Source organism: Centropristis striata, chromosome 10 (assembly GCF_030273125.1).
Source record: "Centropristis striata isolate RG_2023a ecotype Rhode Island chromosome 10, C.striata_1.0, whole genome shotgun sequence".
Classification (NCBI taxonomy): Eukaryota; Metazoa; Chordata; class Actinopteri; order Perciformes; family Serranidae; genus Centropristis; species Centropristis striata.
In genome coordinates, this window is record NC_081526.1 from 12,850,372 (window position 1) to 12,875,582 (window position 25,211).

At 40.8% G+C, this 25,211-nt stretch overlaps 1 protein-coding gene across 2 annotated transcripts in view; it reads left to right on the top strand.

Annotated features, from left to right (window-relative positions):
• The first annotated feature begins 7,118 nt into the window (after window positions 1–7,118).
• Window positions 7,119–25,211, top strand: part of myo16 (myosin XVI) — a 100,156-nt gene continuing 82,063 nt past the window's right edge. For both annotated transcript variants that reach the window (XR_009395007.1, XM_059342580.1), the window contains exons 1-2: window positions 7,119–7,430; window positions 12,539–12,808. Coding sequence is in view for 1 of the 2 variants with exons in the window: in XM_059342580.1 (XP_059198563.1) it covers window positions 7,403–7,430; window positions 12,539–12,808 (298 nt within the window). In the remaining variant the exon portion in view is untranslated. The remainder of the gene's footprint in view (window positions 7,431–12,538; window positions 12,809–25,211) is intronic.

Sequence of the window (25,211 nt, forward strand, 5' to 3'; positions counted from 1 at the left end):
TGTGTGCCTCCAAATGGTCATAAACTGCACAATGCAACTTTAATTACCATCTATATGGACTTTAGTAAGGTACATAAACCTCTGTTTGATTCAGTGGGGGTTCCTCAGTGCTCTGCAGCAACTCACTGAGAAGCATTTTACTAAATCCTCCCTTTGCAGGCAACGATCCACCTTGGAATTGACCAATATAGCTGCTAGGCTATTAACTAGTATTATGAATATTAAATAGTAATCCCTGCTGTTCAGTTTAAACCTGGACTGAGCTGCTGTTTTGGAGGAAAAATGGTTGGATTACAATATAATCCAGTCACAAGGGTAATGCCCAGATTATAAATAGATGTATGCACACAGAAGACTGTACACTTAAAGGAAACTGTATTTGTAGTTTTTATGCCTCTGTGCCGGGGACCTGCGTGGTCGGAGGCATTATGTGTTTGGATTGAACGTGATATCTCAGGAATTCCTAGAGGGAATTTCATTATATCTTGCACAAGCGTACACTTTTACTCAAGGATAAACTGATTCGATTTTGGTAGTCAAAGGTCAAGATCACTGTGACCTCACAAAACATGTTTTTGACCATAACCAAGGAATTTATGTACTGATTGTGACAAAACTTCACATGAATGTCTAATAGGAAAGCAAAGACACTTTTTTGACCATTATTCTACGCCTAAGTGAGACTATATTTCACATTTGGTTGGATACCGAACTGGTGACACTAATCATTGGTGTCCTTAACTTCAATGTGTGAATCATCCATGCTTTATCATTTCTGGTTTTCTGGAAGTAACATCCATATTTGCAATGTCGACTGTCATGGTTTTAAGTTTGTGTTCTCTCCTGTTCTTCTTTTTAGTCAATTGGTTTTGCTGTTTTCCTGCTTTCTCATAATAAAATCCATGTTTGTGTTTTTTGTCTGTAAGTCTGCTGGAAGCTACAATTTGTGCATATTGCCTTCTTGTATCCCGAAACTTTCATGAGTCAATGAAGTTGTTAGTTTGTGCTCCAGTAGTCTGACTCACCACATGTAGACTGTTTGGATAAGCCTGCCGGCTACTTCAGACCTGATTCTCTGAGACATCTGTCATCATCATAACTGAAGCAAAATGGATATAAAGAAGTAAATATCACAACACACATAAACACACTTACACATGTGAAACACTACAGATGAACAGGAAGGGAAGCAAAGGGAAATACCCTCTAATCTTTTCTAACAACCAGGTGGGAAAACAGCTGGAGCAAAACATCAACATGTCACTTAAAAAACAGCGTGTCAAGAACAACAGTATGACATCAGCATCATACAGCGGGCAGAGGGCCAATCTGTCTTAACCACACACTAGATTCAATGCATGCAACACCTTTATATCAGCCACCATCTAAGTGCTGTTGGTGTTTGAATCACCAGAGGATATGTGTTCAGTTTTTTCGACTACCACTTCTGTCGATCATAAATATTTTAGTCGTACATTTAGTTCTTGCACATTTTCATCTCTGCCTTCCTCAGCGGCGAGGGAATATTCACCAGGGTGTAACTCATCGTGTAGACCGTCTGTCAACACCCTTGTTAATGCATGGCTGCTCACTATAAAACCTAGTCGTTAAATATTCTAACATATGTTTAAACTAATCCTCCAAAACAACAATCGTGTGGCTGACAGATGTGGTAAAGCCTAATATTTTTGAGGTTCGCTTGCAGAAGGGAGAGGCCATAATAAGTCTTTTTAAAGCTGAAAATACTCGACTCAGGTGTAAAAAAACAAAATTGGTCTGAGATTAGTCACAACATAGTTACTTACTGTATGGCAGGGATGGGCAATTTAAATGCTGGGCGGGGCCACAATTTTTCATCGACACTACCACAGGGCCACATATAGGACCGTGCACTTAACCAGATATGATGAAACTGCAATTTTAAATATGTTAACAGTGCAGTAACTTAACATATTTCAAGCTCAAATGCACGTATAACAGTATAAATAGGAATACACAAGGTTTGAAGCAAATAAAAAATAACCACTTACTGTGATTTTTTTTTTTCAGTGCAAGAACAGCAGACCAACATTAATGCAAGAAGTAATTTTGTGCATTTTTACACTGCACTTTTATGATTTCATGCTCAAATGCATGTAGTTGTACTGAGGACCACTTCAAGTGAGGGTGCGGGCCGTATGCGTCCCCCGGGCCTCCAGTTGCCCATCCCTGCTGTACGGTATGGGGGTGTAATGTTTCAATGCATTGCCTGAGAAAGTCCCTCACAGTGTCATTTCCAATTAGTAAAAACCTAATAAATATACAAAACCTTGAATAAAGAAATAAACAATAGACTATTTTACATAAAGAAATAAACAATGAACCATTTCAGATTGTTTCATCAGTAGCATAATTAACAAAAACAACAACCATGTAATTGGCAATGTAACAATAAACCCAATGTAGTGACAAAAACACAAGCTGTCGCCACCACAGCACTCTGTACTGCAACAGATTTACACAATACACAGTGAAATATAAAATTCTGATTATTCGAAAGAAAATCTTGTGGAATATAATACAATATAAGTAGCACTGTGCCCATAAAATTGAGATAGTACTGTACATGTTAATGCTGCAGAAAGATTAAATTAGTCTGACCATGCAGGTTTAGAGGATAGGGGTCAATGTGGAGACAGAAGGGGGTAAAGGAGATAAGCTAGTGAATATAAAGGCACTGGAGTAACCTGAATGGTGGTTTGTGTGTGTGTTTGAGACAGAGTGTGTTTCTCATTAACGTGAGATCGTAAGCACATAATCTGGCGATCCATTGGGACCTAAAGGATTCTTGTTTCTGGTTAATGGACTTTCTTTGCCCAAAAAGCTTTAGTTTATGAGTGTTGATGCAGGAGCACATGTGGCAGCCAGGACACAAAATCTTCATTTGCATGGCAACATCAAGCAATAGATAGGATTTAAATTGGTCTGGTTAAAATAAATAAATATTTATTTGTGTAAATATATCACATTTGATGAATAATTAATCCAAAGAGATCTCCTTTCATATATAATGCATCGCCCCCCAAACTTTCCAAGTGCCTTTGGCTTTGCCGTAATTGGGAACATTTCCTGCATCAGACAGCTCGCATTATTAGCGTCAGTGGAACCGATGGCATGCGAGCATATGCACACACTCTAGGGTGGTAACCATAGAAATCGTGGTGCTAACACAGTCGTAGTATCGACTGACACCTGAGGGTGATGATGGCAGGATGACAGCTGTGTCAAAGAGAATGAAATTTGTCGTCTCCTGTGGGACCAAAGCTGCTATAATGAGAGTTTGTCATTGCTGTGTGGAAGCAGGGAGGCGCACTCTCCGCACAGCATTTGTTCTAATAATAATAACAATAATGCATTCAATTTGTATAGCGCTTTTCTAGATACTCAAAGACGCTTGTTACAATTCAATGAACCATTCAACACATTAATTCTGATACTAAAGAAACATGCAGAAGTGTTACTCAACAGCCACTTTATTAGGTACGTATGTCCCCCAGCTCTCACCAGAACTTGGTTGTCATGATTGATGACCAACTGACCTTCAAGGTTCATGTGGCCACAATTGCCCAATCGTGTTGATTCGCCCTCTACACAACTAGAATCGGACCCTACCTGATCGAGCAATCGACACAACTCCTGGTACAGGCCCTCGTGATATCTCGCTCATACTACTGCAACTCTCTACTGGCAGGTCTTCCTGCAGGCACCTTCAAGCCTCTTCAGATGATCCAGAACACGTTGGCACGTCTGGTCTTCAACCAGCCCAAGAGAACACATGTCATGCTGCTACTCATCTCTCTGCACTGGCTCCCGGTCGCAGCCCGCATCCAATTCAAAACCTTGTCTCTTGCCTACAAAACAGCAACTGGCACAGCTCCTACATATCCGAACTTTTTGGTTCAGGTCCACAAACCCTCCCTCGCACTACGCTCTTTGGACGAAAGGTGTCTGGCTCCTCCGCCACTGAAGGGTTCTACGCCTCAAACCAGACTCTTCTCCTCTGTAGTGCCCTGGTTGTGGAACGAACTTCCAAACTCCATCCAATCTGCTGAATCCATCAGCTAACTCTTACATGTACATTGCTTTAGATAAAAGCGTCTCATAAAAGACGTTGTAGAATTGTAGAATGTACTACATAACACAGTCCAATACAGGAGCTCTGCATGAATTCTACTTTTTTACTTTTTTTTTTAAGTTGATAATTCTGTATAATATATATATGGTAATTATTAGGGTCATAGTGGGTAGTCGTGTTATACTTTGTATTATATAGACAAGTGTTTCTATTATTATGGCCCTCTCATGTATGTAAATGAGGTGGCCAAAATATTAGAAACATCACTCAATATGATGCAGTACAGTGCAACAACACTGCAGACTACAACCTTAACAATAAACATGTAGTTAAAGGTATAGTATGCAGGATTTCCTAAACATAAACATGTATTGACTTATGCAAAAATAATCCCGACTAGAACTGTAAGGTGGTGTCTGTATTTGCAGAGACCCGACCATCTGCCTGTCTTTTCATTTTTTCCTGTTTCTGAGCATCATCCTTTAGGTACAAAGCTGTAAAAATAGTGTACACGTCACGAAAAAAAAACTTAAGCAAGGTAAAATAGCAAGCGGACAAAGCTAATTCCAAATTAAATGGAATCTGGGGTTTCTTTAAGTGGCTTAAAGTTTGAATGTTGTGTTTACAAACAGTAAGCAAAGATTTCTGCATAGTACATTCTAAATGATTGCTTATCTAACTGTGAAAGTAAAAACTGAGTTTTATTAAATCTGTAAAGGCAAAATTGATGGTGGAGCTGCTGCACTGCATCACTTGTACATCACTTGTACAAGTGTACCTAATTAAGCGGCTGGTATGTGTATTATTGTACACATGTATACGTAGATCATGTTATAATGGAAATGTATTCTGTTTAAAACCAGTTTCCCCAGTAGCAGCTGCATTTTTAAACATGTCATATATAATGAATCCCTTCTCTGCTATCGATCTCTTTCTTCTTCACTGTATTTGCACTCGGTGAACCTCCGTTTAGGTGCTTGACCTAATTGTAGCTGCAGAGATGTAGAAATTATAAGGACGAGACTTCAACCTGTTATCATTCGACTGTTAACACCAGAGATGATTTGCCTTCTAGCGAGGTGTCTCACATTGAGACCTTGTGTTACCTTTTTTCCCAAAGCTCCGACACATCGATGCTCTGATATAGCATGTTACAAGTTTCTTGCTGCAGGCACAGATTTCACATGAGCCATTAAGGCTGCACGACATTCAGATGAAAAAGCATGACATTTTCTTGTCAGATCCACTGCTGTGAGGTCTGGATGTCACGGGTAAAGTGTTAATGGAGTAGTCATTGTGTTATCCTTGACCAGGAGTACTACGCTGCATGGCTGGTGTGTGTTGTTGCACGTACAAGCCGCGAGTGGTGTTTAGCTATGACTTATTTAGTGGTTGGTTTAGTGCAATCTCTGCAAGCGGCATGCATGCACAGAAACCCATCTTATTTTACTCAGGTAGATGTTGGAGTAGTTGTTCCAGCAGTGTTTTGCAGAAGATGCAGAGAGTTGCTTCAGTGACCTGATTTCCGATGACAGGAATTACTCGAGCGTTGAGTCTGACACACGCACACACACACACGCACGCACACACACACACACACACACGCACACGCACACACATCCATCTTCCATCTCCCTTCCTCTCGTTCCCTTTCAAGCTTGTTTCACTGCTTCTCTCCGTTCAATACTCGCACAAACCTCACCTGCTTCTCACGTTCTTTTATCCCGTCTCCACATGCCCCTGTTTGACAGCGATGAGAGATAACAGCCCCGCCTCCCCCCCTCAGAAAATGCAGCACACTATACAACCTGCAGATGTGTGAACACCATGGCACAGATTTCTAAAATATGTGTCACAATCCTGCTTTAGTCACACAATGCACACCTCGTTAAGCTGTTTTATGCCCATCTATATAGCGTGTGTGTGTCTGCAGCCTTTCGTGCTATCTCACTTTATCTTTTGCTCTTTAGTCTGCCGTTCCTCCCCGCTTCTCTTTCTCTCTCTCTTCTCCCCTCCCGTTCATCCTCACCTTCTCACCCTCCGCCTGCAAATCCTCCTTTTTTATGCACAGCTTTGGTATTCATATATGCAAATGAGCCTTAAAGCACAAAGTCAGAGAGATTGCCCTATTGACACTGCAAGCACACAGTGCATGTTGCGTCACTTTACACACTGTGTGTGAGTGTGTTGGAGCATGATAAACGCATGATGGAGTGTGTGTTAATGTGCTGCTCTCAAACTCCATCATTCTAGTAAACTATACTTATCTCTAGTTAATTTGTGGGCAGTTAAAGACTGTTGATGAGCACTTAACCTGTCACTGCACCAAAAGCTGCACTGCAGCAGCTTCTCTTTCTCTCTCCCTCTCTTTAGCTGTCCTTCTATCCAATTTAACACTCCCTCTCTCTCTCTCTCTCTCTCTCTCTCTCTCTCTCTCTCTGTCTCTCTCTCTCTCTCTCTCTCTCTCTCTCCGTGTCTCTTGCCATCTCTTGCTTATTTTTCTTTCTCTTGCTCCCCCTGCTGTATCTCTATTTCCTAAATTTTCCTTTCCTCTCCTTATCTTTCTGCATTCTCCACTGACCTCCTCTGCTCTCTTTCTTAATCTCTTTCTGTTATATCTACAGTACAGGGAGGCACAATTAATCCCACCCCCTCCTTTTTTTTCTCCCCCCTTTTGGCTGAGAAGGTAGAGGATAGTCCAAAGAGGTGTGCATCCTTATGAGTCACTGCGTATGTGTGGTAGAAGGAGACCGGGGAGGGGTGTGTGTAAAGAGGTGAAGAGCATTGCGTCATCGGGGGTGTGTTGAGCGGGAGGTGGGCTGAGCCAGCTGTCAGTCAGTGACGCGAGCGGAGCACGTGCGTCGGTCATGGCTGGGAAGACGTTGTGCGGCTGTTATCTGGCTGTAGGCGAGGAGAGCTAGAAACAGCCGCAGCTCCCCTTGCCGACGGGCTGATCGAGGGAGTGAATGTCTGTGTTAGTGTGTGTGTGTGTGTGTGTGCGTGTGTGTGTGTGTGTGCGTGGGTCTGTAGATGCTGCATGGGCTGCAACCGGAGCTGTTGCTGTTGCTGCTGGTGAATAATGCAGACAGGAGAACGGAGTTTGGATAGCATGCAAGGAGCCAGATTAATAATGCATCCCGCCGGGTTACGAGCTCTGCATTAGTTAGTTTTGCTGGAACCTGTAGCTGCCGACTGCCTGCCTGCCTGCTTGACTTACTGACTTCCCGCCTACCTTTCTGCCTGCCTGCCAGCCTTTCTACCTGGCTGGCACACTGTCCAAGTCAGAAAATGTCTCACTACCATTTCATCAAATGCTGTAAGTAGCCTTTCACCATCTGTTTCTGTGCATGCAAGTGTGTGTGTGTGTGTGTGTGTGTGCAAGTGTACTTGTGTGTGCCTCAGCCATGGGTGTGTGCCTGCTGTATTAGCACTTACTATAAATGCAGGGTGTCATATACTGTATGAGTTTACATGCCTGAGGATTCTGGCCACCAGCTGCCAACACAAGCAGCAGAATCTGAACTTCAAATGTGTGTCTGTGTCCCCTTTTAGTGTGTGTGTGTGCTTGCAGTAGGTGGGTGTGTGAGCTTGCTGCAGAGAGCTGCTGCAGATGTGTGAAGTTGACCGGTGAATGCGGCAGGTGCTGGCAGAAGGGGAAGAGAAGGATGAAATGGAGCAATGAAGATGCAGATCCCATGAGCGTCTGGCATATTCATAACACAGTGACAGACTGACAGGGAGAGAAAGTCCTTTCAGAGAGAGAAGGACAGATGGAGGGAAACTGAGGGTGATTTAGAGGAGCGTTGCGGAGAGGGGAGGGAATGGCAGGATTGGGAAATGTGAAGGAGGTGAGGACGGGATGAGTGACATATGAAGAATGCGGCCAAGAATGATGGGAGGAATGAGGGAGAGTGATGCTGATATTTTAGAGGTGATGCCAAGGAAAAAAGGCAGAGAGGCAGAAGAGAAGTGAATTCTATCATAGAGGTGATGTATGCTGTAAAGCAAAGTATCTCCATGACTCTCAGAACCCACTATTACCCCCCTACTACATACATCCATCTATATCCTGCACATTTATGGTGTCTGCAGTTTGCAGCCGGCATGTGTGTGTTCGTGCACATGTTTGTGTGCCGTTTTCTAATTTACAAGCTCCTGCACTGCCGCCAGTGTTATTAGCTGGAGCCTGCATGGGATGTTCCACATTCAATCAATAACTGATAGCCCGGTGATGGGATGGCAGCAGAAGAAGGCTACTGCTCTCCATCTCTCTCAGATTCATTCAGCACTGTTTCCCATTAGACTCAGCTCTTCTGTCCTTTGCCTCCCTCATTCACATTTCATTTGTCTCTCCAGAGCCATTCATCACACAGTCGCCAGTGTTATTTCTGTTCAAAGCAGGCATTATGTCATAGTTTATGCAAAACGTTAAAATTGAACTTGAATTATGTGTTTTTTCATCAGCTACGTTGATACAAATTTCCATGCTGTTTTCATTTGAAAAATGGAAATGGAAGGTCTTATTGATCTTTGCTGTCAGTGCTGGCCATATTTGATGTTTTCATCTGGAAATGGAACACAAAGAAATGCTCCTGGGAATGTTCTGATACGCTAAGCAATAATTGTATATTAACAACACACTCAGCCACATGACACACAGCAATACACAGCAGGTTACGGCAAGTTGTGAGGGACAGATTTTATAGTCACAACATTCAGTGCCACAAATGAACTGCTGTGCAGCTAAAGTGACTCTGTTAGCACACAGAGGACACATAATTATTTATTTAGACAAGTGCATTTGTGTCACTTCACTTAATTTAATGAAGTGTTATTTTACGCCAGTGTGTTCAGCTGTTCTTGATAAATCCTTTTTTTAATATACTGGATATCCATCTACCACATACTGTATGAACCATAATGTCTAGTGTATGAGTCATGCCACATTATGTGACATCTGTCATGTACAGGGTAGTTTATGGGTTGGTGTGACTACAACCTTGAATGCCTATATAGTAGATGATATATGAAGTTGACAGAGAGTGTGAAGGATATGGCAAAAACATTGAGGAGGTGACAGTCACAACGTGAAGGCAGAGATAGAGACAGACAGCTCACCATATCCATATTGTGTGTTATAAAAAGGACAAAGCCAGTATGTTTTATGATCTATGCTACTTACTCTTGATCATCCTACCACTGGAAAAGAAGAAGAAAGAAAACAGAATGAAATCTGCAGTCTCAGTTATTTCTCCTGGTGTGGCAAATCTGGCTCCCTTCTGTAAAGACAAATATGAAAGAATATGTGATGATTTCTCATCCCTGTGCTTGGAGCTCCGCCAATTCCAGTTCATTTTTTCCTTCAGTGAGGTTTCTATGGAAGCCCAGAGAGGCAAGAGAGGAAAAGAAATCTGGTAATCCTTTTTCTAAGTCTGTTCTAAGTTGTTTTCTGTCCCGTGCCTATGACTTAAGAACTGGTAGACAAAGGGTTTTACCTGGATAATCTTTCTACTTTTCTTTTTTTTCCATCTATAAAACAGGAGGAAAAAAATATTTTGCCATGCAGAAAGAAGTTTTGTCAGGATCATTCTGCCAAGCTGCTTATTTTTAAATTTGTGAAAACGTGGGCAAATAAGGTTAAAAAATGTATATGTATATTAACACACAATGTCCATATTTTGTGTATTAACAAGTTATGTAATCTTACTGACCATATACATATATATATATCAGTAAGATTACATAACTTGCTAATACACAAAATATGGACATTGTGTTTAAAGTCCAAAGAGATATTAAAACTTTTTTTCCTGTTTTCACAAATTAATAAAAAGCAACTTAAAAAAATATCCTGGAAAAACTTTTTCTTGCTGGTTTGACGGATAAAAAAAAGGAATGAGGGACTTGGATTATCCTAGCAAAAGCTTTTTTTCTCACCTGTTTATATCAAAATGTGATAGACAACAATTTAGATCAGACTGGAAAATTGTTCTGTTGATGAAATAAGTAGTTGATTAATTAATCAGTTACTCAAATGTAGAAAATGCCAACTATTTTGAAGTTTTGAAGAAAATAAGCACTTCCTACTTCCAGACTCTTATACCAGAGCGCCCTGTGGACACAGCCTGAACAAACACCACAACTACTCCTGCAAGTCACATATCAAAATGAGTGGAGAGCAGGTGAGGGGCAGAAATACGTGAGAGTAGAAGGGAGAAAAGGAAGCAATATAGGAGACTGAGAAAGCTGGCCTGTGGAGAGATGAAGTGGCATGATATTGGAAAAGGCAGTTGGTTGAGTGTGTTTTTGTGTTTGTTTGTCTGTTCAAACTGCAGCCAAGTTTCTAAAATAAAATACAGTTGAAGCAGACACCTGGCATGAACAGTATAATAATGACCCCCTTGTCTGGAACCTGAACACAAAAGAACCTTTTTTTTTTTCATGTCTAACCAGAGCAGATGGCACTGGTGTATTGTGCAGGAGGTGTGTGTGTGTGTGTGTGTGTGTGTGTGTGTGTGTGTGTGTGTGTGTGTGTGTGTGTGTGTGTGTGTGTGTGTGTGTGTGTGTGTGTGTGTGTGTGTGTGTGTGTGTGTGTGTGGCAAACCAGGATGGAGGAGGCAGGTGTTTGAATAAATGTGTAAATGCGAGCAAGGCTGCAGCTCTATTCGTCTGCCTAGATGGCTTTGTCTCTAACCAATAAAGATCAAGTCCAAACACACCTTGGCCCCTTCGGAGGAGAATCAGCAGTTTACTGTGTAAAGGAGACACAAAGTAGCAACAGTCCCCCAATGGCCAGACAGGGCCGTCTTTTATTGTGCTGCTTTCAAGCAAGTGAAGCCAGGACAGTGACTTAAACCTGCATTCTTTCTAATGGCCAGCAGAGGGCGACTCCACTTGTTGCAGAAAGAAGTCAGATTGTATGAAAGTGTGAAAATGACCCTACCCCATACTTCATAATTTTTACCTCATTTAACATTTTCCTTATGGGCCTGATTTAGGGCAGGGCTACCTTATGATTGACAAGTCACAACAACAGCACACTATGTGTTTTGTGTTTAGCCCTTTGACAGGAATCCTTTTAAGTTAATTGGAATGTTTTGGTCAGCATTTGGTTGTACTTAAAGACACACTAAGACGTAGGCTGTTCATTTTGAATTACTGATGCATCTTACTAACTAGGCTAGTTAGATAAGGCTGACATTAGCTGATACCATAAACATGAGGCTTAAAACCAGTAGTTCACACCAATGGGTGACATCATGGTGATTATATATCCCCTTCCTTTATACAGTCTGAGGTTGTATTTCACTTCTGGACTTTGAACTGGGGATATGCAAAAAGATCAAGAGCGATGGTGAAACAGCGTGAAAGAGACAGAAAAAATGAGGGAAACACTGGGACATCATGTAGTACTTCAAAAGTGTTCCGCTAACGGTACTTTCCACTTGACGAACAGACTGATGTGTGCTCCGTCACTATAATATAAAAAAAGGACCATAAAAAATGGAGACATAGAGAACCACTGAAGATCAGTGGCGAGACAGAGATGCTCCAAGGGGGGGATACTTGAAGCAAAATGGACCCGAAAGAACAAGAGAAACAAAGTTTGATAAAAGAAGGCAGTAGATATAGAGACAGCGTGGGCCAAAGAGGGATGAGCTGGTGAGTCAGAAAGACAAACACACAATATTTCTGCAAAGACATTCTCCTCCTCATATTTTATTTGTTTTCCGGGGTGACTGTGACCTGAATTTGTCAAATGATCAATGCTATCAATGCCAGAGTGCTGCACATACTTGAGTTATAACCAACTTTATATAATAGGGTTTTTTTTCTCTCTTGATTTTTACCTGAATTGCATTCTGAGCCCACCAACTGCACAAAGCACTGTGCATCCTAATCATCCAAACAGACAATAATAGGTTTAGCAGCTGCCTGGGATGAGATCTGTTTGGCTGAGTTCCACTGAGAGGCAGAGAAGATTATGCAGAGTCAGGAGAATCACCAGGACAAGAGAGACAACACACAAAATGCCACGATGCTTCTCTCAACTCAGCCCACGGCTCAACAAACAGCACATATCCTTTACTGTAAATATGCTAAATGACTGCCCACACAGACAGAGATGTGCAAAGCATACATGCATGCGCACAAAACAATAACACATTTCAGGCTGGAGATAAAACCAACAGCGCTGGCATGTTTTATCACTTAGACACTGTCTCATTATCTCAGTATCAAAGTGCATTAGAGTAAATACTATGGACTGCAGTGTGTTCACTAATTCACTCTTCCTGACTCTTTTGATGGACAGCTCGCCAACAGAGTTCAAACGAAAACAAACAATGAATAAATTACTTTTGCATTTAGTTTACTGACAATAATCCTCATATCGTGTGTTGCTTTTTCTCTTTTCCTCCCTAGGTTGCTTCCAGCTATGTAATGTGTTTCGTCAGAACATGGAGATAGACCAGTGTCTGCTGGAGTCTCTCCCCATTGGCCAGCGCCAGCGGCTGGTCAGGAGGATGCGCTGTGACCAAATAAGGGCATACTACGAGAGGGAAAAGAGTCTTCAGCGCCAGCAAGCTGGAATCAAGGTCCGAGCGCCGCCCACCCACCGCAAGAGGCACCGCATCCGCTTCAGCCTCAACGATGTCATACAGGATGCCATCATTCGCCATGACGACAAAGAAGGTGTGTATGCAGGTTTGAGAAGTCGTTGTAGCATGTGTGATATTTTTCAGTAATGCTGTGTAAACTATTGTAAATGCACTTAACCTACTTAGACAAGTGTTGCTGGGTTTAAATACTTGCAGGGTAACTTTGCAGATATTCAACTGGCACTGCAGCACCAGCTGTACATGCATGGGGCAAGGCCTCCATAGCACCAGCACCTGGAGCTCTGCGTCCTTCAGTGTAGCATGAAAAGCATGGTAAAATGAACAAGTTAGTTGACTAACTAGCCTGCCACTAAATTAGAAAAATGAAACTAATGCTTCATCCACACACTCCTGTCACAGAGTTGGAGAGCACATTGCTTTCGTCAGATGATTTGCTATTTTTTCTCTAGACAGCATGAATGTATGACAGAATTAGTAAGCGAGCTAACTTGCTAACTAGCAGAGGCTAGATTTGAATCCACATTTGTGGCAAAAAATTAGCCCAGCAGGGGGCTGGTGGCCAGCTAAGCTAATGGTCCCTCTACTTCCCGCTGCAAGTGACTAATGTTACTTTGTCAGGAGGAGAGCGGACAGCAGCTGCAGAGATGGACAGGTTTCTAGCTAGCTAACTAGCCAGTAAACAGTTGCAACACAGCTGTTGTCAAGGCTGCGTCAAGGCATTACTCATACGAAAATGGGCATGGTTTCATCTAAAATTATAGGTGCCTGTTCCTTCAGTGGAGACTGACCTATGGTGGCCTCACAGAGTTGCATCTTGTTGTTGGTATTGTGTAAAAATTACATGGTGGATTTTAAATACCCTGATATACCAAAATAATGTGATACATGAGGGTGTATGTCTGTTTATGGTTGAGTGAAAAGATGTGTGTGTAGATGTGTAGATGTGTACACACAGTAAACATCTGAGGTTGAGATCTGGCTACTAGATTTGCAGTGTTGGCTTTCTTTCCACACACACACTCTCTCTCTCATAGTCACACATTAACACACAAGTGGGCCCAAACAGTGCTCACTGTCTGACTGCAGGTGTTCTGCTGGAAGCGGCCCACTCGACTGACGAGGACAGAGTCAAGCTTTTATCGTGATACAAACTGCTTTCAAGGACAAAAATACCTGAGCAGAGATGATAATGTTCACTTTTGAGAGCAAGACCGTAATTCCACCGAATGGCAGTCCGTTTTTGGTGGACTCTAGGTTAAAGAAGACCACTCACTTTTGTTTTCTGGCAAGGGCACTGTACTGGCTGGTTTATGGTTCCATGTGTGTTTTACCATTTGTCACACAAACACAAAGTAATGCACCATGACAAACATTAGCATGTTTTAATATTAGCCCAAGGACAATGAATACTGGGCATTGTGTCAGCCATTTGTTCCAAACAAAGAGGAACTTGATTATTCTGGGTGTGCTTGGATGATTTTGTTTTCTATAAATACAGATAAAATTGAAGATAATAATGATCTTTAGAGTATTTATCAACTGAAAATTGGACTGTAAAAGCATTCCTCAGGTACACAGTACATCGTATCTCCCCTCAGGGATCAGCTCTATTAGGACTGCAGCCTGCTTGTCTCCCAGTAAAGACACTCAAGTACTCAGCCTGTTTTCATGAGATCAGATAGTCAATGAACTCCAGATTCAAGAGGTCTTCACACTTTACTCTAATAGGCATTGATTTTGCCATCTTTCTTTTTGGATATGCCAGTCATTTGACAGTCATTTACCCAGCTGTCCGGGTGTATCTGTGTCAGTCCTATCGGCAGTCTTTGCAGGTCACTGTGTTAATCTCTGCTCTCTGGCTGCCAATGAGGTTCAGCTGGGGTCTGTGGGAGCAGCTGGTGTGCCATTGCAACAGCCAGACAGAAACCAGGGTTCCTTGGCTTGGCATGAGTCAGATCTGCTACCCCTCTGCCCAATGCCGACCTACCAACCAGGCGCCGTCATGGCACTGAACTGGTACCAGTCTGATGTTTGCATTGCTACGGGAAGGCCTCCTAGCAGCAGGCCCTGCTTGAGTGGCAGACTAACACACTCCTTGAATCAAGTGACTGCTTGAAGGCTTTATGATCCATTCATGTTACCCTGTGTCGGCCTGTCTTTTTCTCTCGTCTTTACTGGACTGTCTATCTCTTCGTGAGAGTGGCGGTTGGGTGGATCAGCACTTGCTACATCTTGACACTGGTTCTTGAGCGTTCCTCGCTGGTCCTGGTGAGCTGAGTGATAACAGCTTTTCTCACCGTTGCTGCTTAAGTTAGCTATCTCCTTTTGTACAGAGTGATAGGATTTGCCTCAGGCTTGGACTTTCCCCAGAGTCATGTGAAACATTTCTGAATCTTTTCCCCTTACTACAGAAGTATTTTAAGAGAGGAAAGATTGTGTAAACACACTCGTTGAAATGAGAGCCCAGGGGGGCTAATCTGGTAGGTAGGGGGTAAAAGAATAAGGAATTTGAATTTGACTCATTGACAATGCCGAAACACTCTTCTCTTGCCTGGAAAGCAGACCTCAACAGAAATATTAAACAGAATATACTAGTGCTGATTCCTGTTTAAAATGCAACTGGTTTCATCAGATATGACTACCAGGGAAATATGATGGTTTCTTGATTATTTTACGCTCTCAGTATTATCGTTAAAGGGATCCATGAGATGAAGGTTTAAATGCGTAGTGTGAAATGGGACTGATGGACTGTGTCGAAGAATCGAGGGGCCAACAGAAATGAACCCCTGTTAGCTGATAGACAACGATGTCTTTAACATTGCTGTTATCTTTAATGAACTGTGCACGTCTCAACTTGATTAGTTTTCAATTTGCAGCACCGTGTCCTCCAGATGGAGATGATTAATGAAAAAACAAATGATAGAAAGACGTTTTGGCGACTCATCATTGTTTTTAAGAACTTGTGAGTGCGCAAGAGAGAGAGATTAGCCTAATAAGACCCAGAGAAAAAGAAAATGAAGAGGCTCAGAAGGAAATAGAATGTGAACGACTGAGTGAACCCTTGTTGTCCTAATTAAAGCCTGTTTTCACAGAGCTGGCTTGAGATTTCGATTCCTAGATAGTGCAGAAACTCTGTCTGCTGACAAGGCAGCCAGGTAATCAGATATCACACACATACAGTCACAGAAGGATTTATTTCCTCATTGGTTGCATTGTACAGGAAATAAGATGAAGGAGAGTGAGATAAAGAGAGGCAGGGTGGGGAATAAAGGAAACGTTTATCACGGTGGGAAAAGGAAAAATTTGAGCTAAAGAAATTGAAAGGCAGCAAAAAAGGAGCATCAGGGTTGGGAGGATATTGTCGGGTTAAGGTGGAAAATCTACACAGAGCTCACAGCCCTATAGTTAGATAGAAGCAATACTATACCTCATCTCCATTCCTATCTGTCATATGCAAACATCTGGCTCACTTGCGTTTTGACATTTGGTGAAATTGCTTTTCCCAAGCCAATCTCTTAACTTCATCAAAGCAAGACACAAGTGGAACGGCAGCAGCTGTTGCCTTGTGGCCAAGGAACCAACTATCTATTTTTATTATGGCTTCGCTTTCAACACAATAATATTATGTGTGACATTTTAGTGTCTGTGGGTCCTACTGAGATGACTACCCCTGGTAAAACAAAATGTGACAAATGTTCAGAGTTGATGTAAATTTAAACAAATAACATCATATTATTAGATTTAAAATAAATGTATAAATGCTTAAAGCTGGGGCAAGTAGTTTTCTGTAAAATGGAAGGAAGTCCTTCTTTTTGGGGGGTTCATTTGCAGTTTAGGCAGTTGTTGCCAATGCTGGAATAGCAACTTTTTCTGCAGGATTTTCTGCCATTAAATCAGGCTTTCACCACCTGGATTTGTAGGACAGCCAACAGGAACAACCTCTCTCTGAAATGGCCTGTGATTGGCCAAAGTCTCCTGTCACAGGGTAAATTTTCTAAAGCCTGCAAAAGGGCCAAGAGGAGGTGCATAAGTCTAGTTTTCTTAGACCACTTGATTGACAGTAAGGCGATAGGAAAATGTGAAAATTTTGCCCAATGATGCAAACAAAAAAACCTGTCTACCCCAGTTTTAAGAGAGGTCAGTGACATTTAAGATGGCTTTTAGGACGAGTCTAAAGTGGACTGTTACATCAAATCACCTGGGAAGTAGTTGGTGTATTGCACGTACAGTATGGTTTGAAAACCCATCTTGTATTAACTAGGCACCAACAGCACATATCCGATAGTATTTAAGTAGAACTTGAATTTGCATCCTGATTTTCTCCTGATTGATGAATATCTGTTAAAATCTGTTAAATTGGCTGGCATTTACATTTAGTTTCAGTGTTACAATGGTCCGTTGCTGTTTAATCATGCAGGTGTGGGAAAGTGCATATGTGGTTTGTGGGTTTTATTGCAATTTGTCAGACGTACCATTATTGATCAGTGCGTATAGATCCATCCTGCAGGCACAGAACGGAGACTCCCAGACTCCAATCAGTACTCTATAGTGAGGAAGTGAAGCAGGCAGAGGTAATAGTTTATAGGAAATAGCTTTCAGTCTTGTGTGATGTTTTGAAGAATTACTTCAGACACAATTCATACAGCTGAATCATAACGGTTCTAAAAAAGAACATGTGCACCATGTCTGGTGTTATACAATGTTAAGCCATTTGTGTTGATGCAATCCCTGCATAAAGTATATATGTTATCTCTCAGATGAGAAAATGTAACGCATAGTTCCCACTCCTTGAGGAGAGATTTAGAACTAGGTGAATATGGATGTTAGAAGAATACATTGATACTTCTCTGCTATAGAGAATTCTGGGATTAAAGACATGTCAAACACCTGTCATATTTTTGACAGAACGGGGCCTTGGCCCACAGAGGTGGTAGAGAAAGATGTCATGATATCTTTTACTGGAATCTAATTTAAAACCTTAAGATTCTTGGTCTGATACAGCTGAGATCCCTTTTAATGTCAACGGCGTCATCAGGCAGCATATTGAAACATTTCACTGGCAGCAGTGTTTATCTGAGCTTCTAATATTAAACCTTTGGTTCAATTGATGACTCACCAGTGTACCTTTTATATAAAAGGGAGCAAAAGATGTAAGAGAGCATGAAAAAAGGAAAGTACTCTGTGAACTCGCTTTCTCATGGTTGTCGACACTGTTCAGTTTGAGGATGACATTCAATTTAGAAGTGTTCTGCCATGTTTGAGTCTTTCAATTAAAGCCAGGAGGGAAGAGAATAGAGTAAGTGACACTTAACGCCAAATATAGCCGAGCATTTTTAAAAAGCATTCACAAACAAGCAATGACATTTTCCTAATCAGTCTGTAGGCTGGAGAAAGAGTGTCATTTCACCAATGAGATATCCACCAGGTTACAATGATAGCAAGCCTTAAAGGAACACTACAGCTACAGTTAGGGTTGGGCCATTGTGAAAAAAACAAACTGGTTAAATGTTAAGCTGAACACAAGACCAGACCATTATACCAAATACTACCACTAGGTGTTGCATTTTACTCAGCAGCCACGCCTAATGGGAATGTATAAAAACTGAGCAACCCAATTAAAGAACGTTTTTGCAACTCCAGCCCACTCTGTGGCAGTATTGCACCTACCTAACCTTGAACCTAAGGCCTCGTTCAGACTGAACAGTCACAAATCATATGGAATCCGATTTTTGCAGACCGGATCGAAACCACCTTCAGGAGGTAGTTTCAAATCGATTTGGACAGATGCGTCTCAGTCTGAACCGCTCCAAACACTCGGTTTTGACTGTCCGGGACATCACTCTACGCGGCACGTCAGGAGCTCTGACGCCGTTACTACAGCAACCTGTTAGATCAGTCAATAATGTGGCCCAGTCTGAACAGAGCCATATCCAATTTGGAAATTTGCTAAAAACAGTATGGACAGTCAGCCCTAAAAATTGGATTTGAGTAGGAATCTGATTTGAATGAGATTCGCCTGCACTCTGAATGCGGCCCAACTAACTCTGCCTTGTCTCATCTTGTCACCCCAAAAACTTTCTAATCAAAAAATGACTCTACTGAAATGGGATCTCCTTTATGTTGTCGGCTCGCTTCGGCAGTATATTGCATATAGCCTGTCAGGCACATTGGATCCATTCGTCTGTTTATTAAGAGGTATATTATGTTAATTACCTTGTCATGTTACTGATTAACTAACCAGTGTTGGGCAAGCTGTTAAGTATAGTGAGCTAAGCTACCAATTACTCTACATTAACTGAAGCTTCAACTCACTGAAGCTAATGTTTTCTCCCAAAGAATTATTGCAAGCTAAGCTACAGCAATATGGCTAAAGTAGTTGAATACATTAAAGCTATTTTTATGTATTTTGACATCTATATACATCTACGTACACCTGGTGGCTTACTGATCTAGACCTCAGCTGTTTTATTTCATACCACAGCAAAAACTCTCCTGTGCTTGAGCTTCAGAAATGCTCAGTAAAATGCAGCTTGTGTGGAAGATAACACACTACTTGCTTGAACTATTTAGTGCTGTGACACTGTGGGCCCAGGTTGCTGATGCAGTGTCATAGTGACAAATGCCGCCTCGGCCGTTGTGCATAAAATTACACTGGTTTCAGCTTGTACCCAAGACTGGAACAGAAAAAACTGAAATCAGCTCAACTCAAGGTGCAGGACCACAATAGACTGCACATGACATGTATGACATATAGTGCAATACAATGCTATTTATCATTGTACATTGTACTTATTTATCATGGTTACAAATGGTTTTGATTTTGGAGCACATAGTCATGGTGTTATTATTGTGCAAATATATATATATATGTGTATATATATATATATATGTATATATATATATGTGTGTATATATATGTATATATGTATGTATATATATATATATGTATGTATATATATTTGTGTATATATATGTATATATATGTATGTATATATATGTATATATATATGTATGTATATATATGTATATATATGTATATATATGTATATATATATATATATATATATATATATATATATATATATATATATAATTTTGCTTTATCTTAGAGGCTGTTCACACAACGTTGTGAGTTAACCTACTGAAAAGGTTTTGCAGATAAGTCCTTTCAAACATTATCCCGTGAAAATGCATTAACACCCTGGCGTGTTTGCTTTAAATGTATGACATTGTTGCAGAGCCGTTTAACACCTTACATCTAAAAAATCATCTAATTTCTTCACAAGTGGGCAGGAGACGCTTGTTCCATTTTACAGAACTCATCATACGATAATCTGCATTTAGAGTTAAGCATTATTGGAAAACCGTACAAGTACCTTTTTTCATCAGGATCGAAACCTTGGAAAAATGTCAAAGCTCATTTCAAAAACATGGGGCAGTGAGGTGAGACAGTGCCTCTTGTGACTATGACTGTGTGATAAGGGCCAAAGAGACAGGAGCATTTATAAGGGTGAGGGATTTGAACAGAATCTCATATAGGCCTGCCAAGGACTAATGCTGTACATGGGGAGAATATGTGTGATCGCTAGATGAAGAAAATTGGCAATACTGCTGCAAGTGGCATATTATGGAGGATACATTACAGGGAATTTATTAAATTCATGGAATATCACGGTCCAGTAAGATAAAGCCGAGCCAAAGAATCAAACAGAGGAATGAATAAAAGTACATTTAATCTTCTGCTGGATCTAAACAGCATGCAGTGTCATATCTACTTCAACCATGTCAAGTTCAACAACTAATTATGTTGTTATCACTTACTTTCTATGGAGGACTGTGATATTATTCCTTAGCATAGAGTGCTCATGTTTTATTTTAACTGTCAAGTGTTCTTACTTTGCAATTTGTCTGTGTAGGCAAGAAAAGCTGCATTCAGGTATTACACAAACATTAAGACAGGTTGAGGACAAAATCTCACTCTGAATGACAGCATACATTTCAATGTGAGCAGGTGAGTTGTCAGGGAATCTGAAAAGTACTAATTAACTGTTTTTACGTGGTTTGAGCTGCACTTCCTTACACGCCAATTAATCTATACCTTATTTAGACTTCTCCCTCTCTCTCATCTTCACTTCCTCTCTCTCTCTCTCTCTCTCTCTCTCTCTCTCTCTCTCTCTCTATTTTCCACTCTGCAACCAGTTCCTAACTGGTTGCCATGGAAACTCCACATATGTCTCAAACAGCTGTTTTGCAATTTTCCACAAAATGACAGCAGACTTTGCTTTGCGCCCACTCTCTGTGCCCCTATCTGCAGCGTCCTGAAAGAGGGGTAGCACACATCCTTGTACTATTGTTTGTGAAGACCCTCATTGATGTAACATATTTCCTGGCCCCTTACCCCAATCTTAATCACAAGTAAACGCCTAAACCCATACTCTAACCCTCACCTGAACCGGTTGTAACCTTAACATTTAAGGGACAGTTCAAATTTCTTTAATTGGTTTGTATGAGGTGCTTACCCACAGTCGATGTCTTCTGTATAGTAGATTATGGTCTGCAACTTCCCAGTTTGGAGAACCAGAAGCGTGTTTCAGGCAGGAAACACACTGCAGATGGTGCCTGTCACAAAATGTATAACCTAAGCAAAGGTGCACCCTAAAAATGTTATACCTGTTCATGTGTATGCTATATTAACAATATGTCCACTAATTTTTGTTGCTTGCCACAGCTGTTTCATTTGGCACTACTTTCTCTCAACCGTAGAACTTCCATGGTCCTATATAAGTGCAGCGTCTGAATCCAGTCACTAGGTTTTGTAACAGACAACAAATACAAGACAATAAAAACGAAGGACGATGACAGTGACGATGAAATGCCGTTCAATATGGAGACAAAAGGATATCTTTATGAGTGGGAATATGCAGAAGAAGAACAAGTGAGTTCTGTGGTTGAGAGAAAGTAGTGCCAAATGACGCTATGAATAGCAACAAAAATTGGTGGACATATCGTTAATATAGTGTACACATAAACAAGTATAACATTTTTAGACTGTGCCTTTGTTTATATGGTTAAAATAAGTTTTGTGACAGTCCAGTGTGTGCGCAGACCATCACCTACTACACAGAATGTATTGACTTTGAGTAAGTACCTCATACAACCTCACTTCAAAACATCCAAACTATCCCTTTAAATCCAAGCCTTAACCCTCAAACAGACCTTTTTACTGAAGTGAGGGCCGACCAAAATGTCCTCACTTCCCAAAAAATTCCTCACTCTGTTGGTCAAATAAGTGTTTAGGTCCTCACTATGTGAGAAGGACATGTACACACACACACACACACACTCTTTCAAGACCAAAGCCTGAGATCAGCATATAATCAAACACCAACTGACATATAAAGATTTAACATTGAGAGAAAATTACTGTTGTTGCTGTGGGACGAACATAATATAGCTGTTCTAAAGATATAAATCTCTGTGATGACCTGTGTTCCCTCGGCCTTTCAACTACATCACAACAGAAATAAACACTCCGTACTGTAAACCTGCGACACTTTGATATAGTGAACACTTTTTTTGCTCTTAACTAGATAGTTATCAAAGGTATGCTCTTGGTAAATGGAACAATGCTGTAATATGATGACAAACCATGAGTTTGAAAGTATCTTTTCAAGTGTATCTTGATTCTTGTATGCCCACATTGAAACTGTAATCATTGTTCTGGTTCATACTGGCCTTTAAGAAATCCACTCTCAAGATGGTAAAGGTGGAGGACAAAATCTGTAGAGCTTATTCTGCGCAAAATTGTTGTATTTCAATGTTTATATGCAACTAATGTGAGCCTCAGGGGTGCGAGACTGGGAGTCAGAAAAATGAATAAGATTCATGCCAAATTCACAGTTTTTTTCTCTTTTGTTTCTTTGCTGTGGAGAGCTAGTCACACAGCTGAAAACTCATATTAGCTTAAGCTAATTTCAATGGAAGCACTGTACAAAGGGATTTGATTACCAGTAAGACAGGGAGGAACCATTAAATTATGGTTAACCTGTTTCATTGTTCATATTAACTCCTGAATATTATTTTAGAAATCACAGGGTTTGAATGTCAACCTAATAAAGCTGGCAAATGTACTGCAAAAAGCAAATAGACACAGTGGATACATGGATTAGGGTCGGGAGTAGTTGGTCTTCTTGACCAGTCCGCCAGTGCTACAACTGTACCATTGATTCCCAATGGCCATATTGCCAGACAAACGCTTAGCCTTTTTTCTTTAACTGCCTGCGGGTCAATATGATGCTCTTGACCTTCGACCTCTCTTTAGACACACTCAATAAAGTGCCATAAAACTCTGGTGGAGTCTTCTATCAAACACCAACAAGTAACAGATGGGAAGTTTAACAGAGCAGAGACTCTTCTGACTACTGACACTTACCATGCATCGTTAATTTGGTCATGCTGTGAATCAGCAATAATGTACAATGTAATCTTTTGTACTAGTGTTGCACCAGTACAGCATGTACCAGCACTTATATGTGAGTACTGGGGGAACAAGAAGCACTTAGATATGCACTTGATAATCATGTGATATAGCACATGCTTAAAAAAAGCTCTGTAATGTACTGTTTGATGGACACAAAAGCAAGAGAATTCTATTCCCTGGTAACGACTTTAGTGCTAGATGAGCCTTGATTGGTGGTTTACAGTCTGAGCCCGACAGTACGTGCAGGAGGCGGGAGATAATTGTGCTGATTGACTGAAAGGTTAGCCAGTTTGTTTCTCATCAACCATTTAAAGGCCATCACGCTCTAAAAGCCATTAGAAGAGTGGAGAAACGTCTGTCTACAGTATGTGTTTGGCCTGTTTGGTATGTGTGCATGCGCTTCCTAAATGATTATTAAGTTATTTGTCAATAGACGGATGATTAACTAATGATACCATTATGATTGGGAAATGTTTAGGTAAGTTTTGCAATAGGAATACTAAACATTACTCTTTAATGTTACAATTTGATGCTTTCCTTTTTTCATATCTTTGTAAATTGTATATTTTTCAGTTTTTAGCTGTTTCTCAAACTGTTTCTCAACTCACAATTATTTATTTTTTAGGTTAATATCAATTATTGCTTAGTCTATAAAATGTCAACAAGTATTGAAACACATCCATCACAGGCTCTCAGAGTGAAATAATTGTATTCAACCAAGAGTTCAAAATCCTTACCTACTGCATTGACATCATATAAAAATAGAGAGAACCAAGCCACCACCACACTTGACAAACTTTGCTCCTTATGCTCATGCTTGCAGCAGTGATCAAACATTTGTGGGATCAGTCAGAACCAGAAAGTTTGGTACATAGTATAACAGTTGTAGCTTGTTAATGAAGGTTAACGATTCAAAAATAGAGGAATATGTTAAGTTATTATTGAGACTTAGTCAAAGTTTTCAAGTTAATTTAAATATATGCTAGTTTTCTGTCTCTGTGCCAGCCAGAAGCATTATTTTCTTCAAATTTGGCACAGATATCAAGTTATCCTCAAGGATAACTGATCAGATTTTGGTGCTCAAAGGTCTTGTCAGTCTCAATCTCATGAACATGATATGTCAAGAACGCCTTGTGGGAATTTCAGTTTTTGGGTATTAATCAAGAATAAATAGGCTAATTATGACAAAATTCTCACAAATGTTTAATAGGATTAAAATATGAAGAATGACATTTAATACCCTAAAAGTCAAAGGTGAACTTCACTGTGACATCATAATCTTCAGCAAAAACACCTTTCTAGACATTTTTCAATGCCATAACTCAGGAACAGAAGTGTGACCATGTTTCACATTTGGTCAGACACGGAATTGGTGACACTAATCTTTAGTAACCACCTCAAAACTGGTGGCTTTGTAGATTTCTATCTGTACTGTTGGGTTGAAGATGTTTCCACGTTTGAAGTATTGTCTTCTGTCATGGCTACAGACATGGAAATAAACTGCAACTTGATTGGCGTGCAACCACAAAGTGGTAATTGTAATTGAAAGCCATATTGTGGCTTTGTTGTATTGCATTGCATACATTGCAAGTGCAGTTTATTTGATCCCCCTTTTACTTCATTATGACTAGGGATGGGTACCGAATTCGGTACTTTTATAGGTACCGACCGAATTCCGTCGGTACTACCGAGTACCGATTCATGTAAAATCAAACGGTACTTAACGGCGTTACCTTTAAACTGATCATTGATTTCAACCTGTTTTCATTTAACGTCTTTGATTAACAAGCGTGCTGACGATCGCACTATTTTTTCTTTTTTTATTTACCTCCTCGTCTGGTCCTGTCTGCTCACCGCGGCCACTAGCCACTAGCTGCTGCACTCTTCCACCGCGGCGCAGAGACGAACAGCCGGCTCTAGGCCTGCTAGCCGCCAGCTGCTATCCCTCCAATGTCTCTACCCAGGCTTGGCCTTCGTCTGCCTCCAGATTGGACCT